The following is an 8559-nucleotide window of genomic DNA, read 5'->3' on the forward strand; positions in this document are numbered from 1 at the left end:
GGTAAGTTGGATACTTAACTGGTGGTGCTCAGTACTTGTGTCAATGAAAAGCGATGGCGAAAGAGACCAGGCTTGTGGGAAGCGACAAGTCACTTGAGCGGTTAGAAACTGCAGACCCTGCCCATTCCTGTTGACTCCGATCAGAGGAAGGAGTGGGCAGTGCTGGTAACAGCTGTGGACTCTGCAGGTTCATCCGTGTTGACCCACATGTTCCGTGTGTTGCTGCCAACACATCACCCTTGCTTCTTTTCACCACATAGCCCCTGTCTCCCCAATACCTCACTAGAGTAAGCCTTGATCACCTCGCCCCATAGAGATACATTGCCAGACTGACTGCATTGGTCAGTGATTGAATGTTTCAATGACTTTAGACATGTTTTTATAAATTCTTTTAATATTGCTGCTCATGAATTCTATTGATAGATTTAATGTGTATGTTGTAAACTTTGCTATGACCACACTGCATTGATGCCTGGTAACCATCAATCTGTATATTGAGGTAATGAATAGAAAGGAGCTCTTTGAATGGGAGCTGCATCTAGAGGTGAATATGACATGATCACTAAAACGTGTTCACCCGTGTCCCGATCCTTTTCTCCAGCTGATGATCTTTTCTGATATTGCTGTCCTTCTGCTGTGCAATCCGGTGTCACTGGAGTAAATACAGTGTCCACCGCCGCACTCACTACCTTATCTCTCTAACAGCCCAGAACCATGATTGAGGTGGGCACACCAGCTGCTTCTGACCTCATATTATTGGGGCTGGTAAAATAATGTATATTCAGTTGAGCTGCCAAGTGTCAATTCATATTTTTCTGGTCAAGGTTCTAATACGCGAGGGGTTTTATTCATGCTCTGTCTCTTAACCATGCAGTTTGGTTTTCTGTTTCAGTGTCATTTGCGGGAGCAGATGGGAGAAAAGTACACCAACTACAGTGTGAAGGTTCGGCAGCTCAAATTCTTTGAGGAAAATTTAAAGTTTTAAATATAAAACTGTAGGAGATTGTGACCTTCAGACCTGTGCCTTCTCCAAGCAACCCTGACATAGAATCCTCTCCTTCGTTCTCCAAGTGTTACGAACAGCCTGGGTCCCGGCAGATTGATTGGTTGAGGATGTGACTTTCCATAAATCTGCATCTGTTCAGAATTCGTTGAAGGGATTTAAGGACCCCTCAAGAGGTATGTTCATTCCACTCCCAAAGATGAACATTTGTTATCAAACGTGAGGACTGCGATCAGTGGAAAGGGTAACTGGAGTCCACAAGATCATCTCTTTGTCCACCAAAACCAAAGAGGAGGTCTTTCATCTAATGTCACCGTGTTTGCTGAGATTCCGCACAGCCTGGAGAAACAATCTTCGGTTAGATTGTTCCACAGCACAGGTCAAGGTTTCGAGGATCTGTATTTCAGTACTTGCTGTCCAAAACAGTCTCATCTTAAACACCCAAACAGTATAAGGTTGAGAAGAAGCTGCTTTTGTTCCAATGACACACACTTTTCAGTTACAGCACAGTTGAACACAAAGGTGCGAGTAGTGCTGTTAAAAGACAAACTTATTTTTCTAGGGAAATGCATTAAATAACACTATGGTTTGTCCTCGATGATCGAATCTCTGCACCATCCTTGAAAACATTGTGCCCAAGCCACAGAGGAGTCTGTTCTCAACCAGCGTTTGTATTCAAGTTTATTTTGAATTGATTTAAACTATTTTTGTGTCACCTCCATTCACTCTGATTCCATGTGGCCCCCTCTGAGCAACGCTTCCACAGCAGAGAGCGGACCCCTGGAGACGGGAACACAGCTGTGAGTTTGCATGTCAGGAGCAGGATAGTAGAGGGAAAAACAGCTTGATGTGTTTATTGTTGTTTACAGAGTGTCTTCTCCATGCCCATCCTGTGATGGTTAGACTGCCCTTAGGTTTCTCAGTCCCTTCAAGGGGTCCCTACTGTCCTGCAGACTGTCCTCAGCGTACATTTGGATCTAAAAGCAGTGAGGACCCCTCCCCTCATATCACCCTTTACCAAACCAGCCTGCACCCCTGTCCACTTTTCATTAAAAATAGTAGCAAAATGGTATAGAAAGTCTGGTGTTTCTTTTTAGAATGGTGCTTGGTAGCACAGACCTGGTAGGACTGTACTGCTAAAACGCAGTTTTACTAACAGACTTCTGCTATGTCTACTTCTAGTTTACACCCAGATGTGATTCAAATATAGTACTAAGAGATGTGGGTGCTACAGGCTTACGAGAATCACTTTGCACGTTGATGAACCTGGTGCAGATAGACGTGCTGCATCAACTCACCCGGAGTACTACCTTCGGAGTGTCCTTCCTGGGCTTGCAGGGCTGGTGTTCACAGTGGTAGGTGGGCCTGTGTGGTAGCCTCTGTGTCCCTCTGTAATGTTTACCCCTCTCTGTCTTCAGGATAAATACCACCCGAGCTACTGCTGCTTGCGGCACTATTCACAGATTCAAGTGTCCCTGGTATAGGGTCTATGCTGGTCGAGACAGTTCCAGTTCCAGTGACAGATTTTGGGGGCCCTGCAAAGAAAGATCGAAGTGTTTGGTACAAAGACCTCCATGTCTACTTTTGGGGCAGCTGTAGGGTTTATGGGGTAGGTGGGGTTTGCCAGGATTAGTAGAGCAGCTGAGCTGTCCATTTCTTATTTTATAAAAGGAATTCTATCGATTTGCCGGCGTCTTTTCAGGACGTCTCAAGATCATGTTTAGTTTGCTGCCGCTGCTGATTTTAATAGCACAGGGTTATTGTCCCATCAAAAATATTCGAAATGGCATATTTTTTATGATCAAAATGCATTACTTTAGCAAACACTTTATTTAAAACAATGACGCTGTAGTAGACCACAGTAGTGTGTCTTTATAATGTGTTCTTTCTGTGTTCCATTGTAGTGTTGCCTTGTTATTGTGCTCCTACTGTATAGCGTTATTGTTTCGTCCACATTCTGCTTCTGGTTCCTCCTATTGTGACTGTCTCATGCTCAGTTTTGTGTGCTGTCTAAATTCCATAGTGAAGTGTTACTCCCATGCTAGGTGAGTGCTCTCGTGTTACGTTGTAATATGTTACACTGTGGTCCTCTCCTGCTCCATACTTACCTGTAGCAAAATGTGCTGCTTGTGGCAGTTATGGATTCCCATGTTGTGTATTATTCTGCGTATGTCTTCCCACTGCTGTCGGCCACGCTTAAGTAGCGTTGCTGGATTTCCAACTAGCTGCAATTACTGCACCCCTCCCCACCCCGGTCCGCATGACTGAAGAGCAGTTGAGCAATGCTGCGCCCCTTCTGGTCCACACAACTCAAGAGCAGTTAAGCAATGCTGCCCTCCTCTGGTCTGCGTAACTTGAGCAGTTAAGCAATGCTGAGGTCCGTGCAACTCAAGAACAGTTAAGCGAGGCCGCCCTCCTCTGGTCTGCGCAACTTGAGCAGTTAAGCATCCCTCCCCCCGTACGTACAACTCAAGAGCGGTCAAGCGATGCTCCCCCTCCCCCTAGTCCTCACAACTCCAGAGCAGTTAAGCAACCCTTCCCCCTCCCCCATACACACAACTCAAGAGCAGTTAAGCAATGCCACCCCTCTCCCCACCCCCCTTTAATCTGCACAACTCGAGAGCAGTTAAGCAATGCTGCCCCCATTCTGGTCTGCACAACTTGAGAGCAGTTAAGCAATCGGGCCCCCTTCTGGTCTGCACGACTCAAGAGCAGTTAAACAATGCTTCCCCCTTCTGGTCCGTGCAACTCAAGAGCAGTTAAGCGAGGCTGCCCTCCTCTGGTCTGCGCAACTTGAGCAGTTAAGCAACCCTGCCCCTCCCCCCATATGCACCACTCAAGAGCTGCTAAGCAAGGCTGCCCCCCTCTGGTCCAAACAACTTGAGCAGTTAAGAATACCTTCCTGTGATAAGTTGGGCTAGTCCTCTTCCGTGGGCTGGCAGCGCTGGCCGTAAGATCTTCCTGTGATGAGCTGGGCTAGTTCTCCGTGGGCTGGCAATAAGATCTTTTTGTGATGAGCTGGGCTAGTCCTCCTCCGCGGACTGACAGTGCTGACCAGTAGACATTCCTCTATTGAGCTGGGCTAGTCCTCTTCCATGGGCTGGCCGTAAGCAGCATTGTGAAATTGCCTATGGTCCCACCTCCACTTCTGCTCGTGGCTCAAACGCTGTCTTTCTAGAGTCATAAGACCTTGGGCAAGAAGTGGGACGCTGCTCATCACTGCACTGTCTCTGCAACTGCAGATTGCAAATGTTGGAGGGGGAGGGTCACCTGTAATCATTTATTGGAGGCGGCTAGTGATGTCATGTTCTGTGTGACTGATGTCAGGACAGATTTAAAATAAGGAACCTATTGACCGGTCTTCATAGGCAGATTACACTCTCCAAGCAACTTAAGGTTGGTTCCACGGAGTCTCATGTGCTTATCCAGTTTTACATTATAGTAGATCTCAAACCGCTACCATGTAAAGATGTATGAACTGCACCCTGACTGAAGTTTGCATTCATTTACTTCTGTTCTCTTTCATTCCTCGCTTAAGTTGGCTGAAGACTGTCAATTCTTGCTCCTGTGAATATTTTCTACTGTGAATATTATTGAACACTTGTCCATTGTCACTGTTTCTGAAGCCTTATTCGTCTTTTTTGTATTTACTGTTTTGTTTGTTTTACCATTTGTAGTTCTCTCAAGAAAGATTTTCTGATGTTCCCATTCTTTTATTAATGTGAAATAAGCATTGATTTTTAAGTAAAGGTTTTTTACATTTCTATAGTTTGTCATATTTCTTTAATATTTATCTAGTTTGCACAAGTTTGTGTTCAGAAAGATCTTGGCACTACTGTCTTCTCTTCCAATTTTTAAAAATGTCAGGCAGCTGTAAATCTACATTTCTTTAAACTCCTCCATCCAGTGCAGGCTGCACAAATGGGGGCTGTGCAGAATCCTGTACAAGTTGTCACACACCCCTTGTTGGTCCTTGTCCTGCGTTTTTTATCCCATACGTCTGTTTTATTGCTTTACATCACCCATTTATATTGGGACTGCAGCCCCTCCAGTCATCCCCTGTTTGACTCCTTCGCACCAGTAGCAATCTGTTCTTCCAATCTTACTCTGCTCAGTGTCTTGTGGTCCCCAGTGACCGAAAAGACCAGCACGGGTAGGACTGTTGCAAGGGTTTCAGCAGAGTCTAACTCCGACATTGACTCTGCCACGACTGGGAAACCTTGATCTGAGAGCCCATCTAGTGGCTAATTCATGTGGTTGCATCATCCGCCCACATCCACCAATCTCTGAATGGGGCCAGACCTTACTGTCCTGAGATTTTAAAGCTGAGAACTTAAGAACACTGCCAAAGAAGGACTGTTTCAGTGGGGTTGGTTTTTTTGAAGAGTAGAGTTTTGAGACAGAGAAAGCTTTAACCTTTGAGTCATCGCACAGCACCACACCGTTCAGTATAGAAATGTCATCCAGAGTTGTGTTTATCACTGAAGTGCTATACCCCCTTTTCCCAGTAATCGATCACCCCGCTATGGTTGGGATCCCATTATTATAGTCCCCCACACTATGTAAGCATAGGCATCGATCCAGCACAGGTGCAGATTATAGGAGAGTAGGAGCTGCTTCTTATGGTTACCCCCACTTTTTGCTGCTGTAACACTGTGTTCGAGGCATATGAGCTGCAGATCACACACTAGGATAGCAGATCGCCATCTGGTGTTGGGCTCGGATGCTTGCAGGTTGTTGTCTTCTGAAGAAGTCTTTGGTCACGAGATAGGTGACTCCTCCCTTGGACCACAGTGCGCATGGGCATCCACTCCATCCTCAGATTGTTTTTTTCCGCCATTGGGTTAGGATGTACCTTTTCCAACTCCGGTTGAAAATCTCAAATACAAGCTTTTCGAAGCGAAAAAACTTCTACAACTACATCGAAGCACCTTCACTCGACATCGAATTCATCGGCTCGATTCCGGACGTCGATGCGGGATGCTGGGCCTATCCACGCCGTGAGGCCTACGGCTCATGGAAAGGACGCAATTTAAAAAATACCCCCAGTGTGGAGCAAAATTTCCGCACAGTGACCATCACAAAGTCTGCAACCTGTGCCTATCACCGGAACACGACGATGCCAGCTGTCCAGCCTGCGCAGCATTTCGATCCAAAAAGACCATTCGGGATCGAAGAGCTCGATGCCATATCATGGCACAGAGACCATCTCCAGAACCAGTAAACATCTTCGATGAGGGTCCCGATGTCCCGGAAGAGGATTCCGAGGAACTTCAAATCATCTCAGAAGCAGACGACTCAGACGACCTCATTACTCCGGGGCAACGCGTGAGTACCACTGCCCCTGCCCCAACCCCTCCAAAACCTAAGGCATCGGTCAAGACTTCCCCAGCTGGCCTCAGTCGAGACCGTAAACACCCTTCAGAAGCCCCGCCTCCGGGCTCGGCTCCGAAGAAACATAAGCCTTCCGGTGGCTCGGGCCCGAGTAAGCCGCATGTAATTGTACCCCCGGCACCTTCGGTACCGAAGACAAAAGACCCCTCGGCAGCGAAATCGGATCCGACACCTTCGGCACCGAAAACATCGAGGCCCATAGATAAACCGGCACCGAAAGTTCCCAAGCCGAAAGACTCAACTTCAGCACCGAAATCTTCATCGGCACCAAAACCACTGGCTAAGGACTATAATACACCTCCTAAAGCCAAAGACTCTACCGATCAACCAAAACCTCGATCGGAACCGAAAAAAACGGCGCCAAAATCTGTTCCTGAAGAACAAGAACTTTTCCATCCAGATCCAACACAAAAAAGGATCTATATTAATCCAAAGACTGGACATGTCACTGCAGTGCCATGTAAGAAACGGACACTGGACACAACACCTGCCCCAGTTCCTATACAAAAGAAGGACTCTGCAACATCACCTATTCCTCCTTCCTCTCCCATACGACCTTCTACCCCACCCCCTCTGCCTACACCACCCTTACCTCTACCATCTCCATCTCATACACCACCTCCACAGGATGATGATGATGACCTAGGGGGAGGGGGTGATCCTTATAATACTAATGATCCGTTCACGGATCCAGATACCATACCATTGGATGATTGGGCATACCCTCTACCAGATATACCTGACCCTACACCATATCCCTCCAAACCATCACCTCCAGATGACCACCTGGGGTTTGGACAACTAGTACACAGAGCAGCACTTTACCATGACGTCACCATGCACTCTGATGCACCAGAGGAAGACTTCTTCTTAGACACTTTTGAACAGTCTCAGAAGTCGGTACAAATTTTACCTATGCTTAAAGGGGTGATAAAACACGCCACAGAAGTATTTAAAGACCCCGTCCATGCCAGGGTGCTTAACCCAAGAATTGAGAAAAAATATAGACCTGCCCTAGAAGATCCCTGTTACATCAAAGGGCAGCTCTCTCTGGATTCTTTGGTCGTTTCCAACGCAAGGAAATGCGCCAACTCCCTAACCACGGGAGATACGCCACCCCCGGACAAAGAATCCAAACTATTAGAAGCCTCTGGCAAACGAGTAGCAGCACAAACTGCTAATCATTGGCGTATTGCCAACACCCAAGCCCTATTAGCACGCTACGATAGGGCTCACTATGATCAGTTGGAGAATCTTCTACAACACCTGCCAGACCAATACAAGGCCCAGGCAAATGACCTTATACAAGAGGGGAAACTTATCTCAAATGCGTCAATTAAATGTGCATTTGACGCCGCAGACACCGCCTCTCGAGCATTAAACACAAATGTACTCAGACGCCATGCCTGGCTAAGAATTTCAGGCTTTAAGCCAGAAGTACAAAGTACTATACTTAGCCAACCTTTTAACCAAGAACAGCTGTTTGGGCCAGCAGTTGACACTGCACTCGAAAAAATGAAAAAAGATACCGAGACTGCTAAGTCCATGGGAGCATTACAGTCTCCACAACCACGTGGCTCCTTTCGACGCTCCTTCTACAGAGGAGCCTCTAAAAATATCGGAGCAGACACCTCCTCTACGTTCAAAAACTCTACACAAACATCTCCTAGTAGAGGATATTTTAGAGGAGGATATAGAGGAAACAACAGCAAGGGACGAGGTCGAGGCAATACCAACACTCGTACCTCCCCCGCCACAAAACAGTGACTTTCCTCCACTCCCCCCAGACCATTCCACTCCAGTCGGGGGAAGACTCAAACAGTTCCTACCTGTCTGGAATTCCATCACAACAGACAAGTGGGTAAGACAAATTATCCAGTATGGTTACTGCCTGGAACTCACCACTACCCCTCCACACATACCACCCAAGCAGCGTTACATGTCACCAGACCATCTTAAGCTCCACAAACAAGAAGTTATCTCATTACTTCAAAAACACGCAATAGAACCAGTTCCCTTACAACATCAAGGTACAGGGGTATACTCACTGTACTTCCTAATCCCCAAAAAGGACAAGACTCTAAGACCAATACTCGACCTCAGACTCCTAAATCTGTACATAAACTCAGATCACTTCCATATGATCACTCTTCAACAAGTGC

At 46.7% G+C, this 8559-nt stretch overlaps 1 protein-coding gene across 3 annotated transcripts in view; it reads left to right on the top strand.

Annotated features, from left to right (window-relative positions):
* NEK4 (NIMA related kinase 4) overlaps positions 1-4767 on the top strand; it is a 532367-nt gene extending 527600 nt beyond the window's left edge. For all 3 annotated transcript variants that reach the window (XM_085624188.1, XM_085624190.1, XM_085624189.1), the window contains one exon: positions 893-4767. In XM_085624188.1, coding sequence (XP_085480314.1) covers positions 893-985 — 93 coding nt within the window. In that variant the 3' untranslated portion in view covers positions 986-4767. The remainder of the gene's footprint in view (positions 1-892) is intronic.
* Positions 4768-8559: the final 3792 nt, after the last annotated feature.

The sequence above is a fragment of the Triturus cristatus genome, chromosome 9, assembly GCF_964204655.1.
Source record: "Triturus cristatus chromosome 9, aTriCri1.1, whole genome shotgun sequence".
NCBI lineage: Eukaryota > Metazoa > Chordata > Amphibia > Caudata > Salamandridae > Triturus > Triturus cristatus.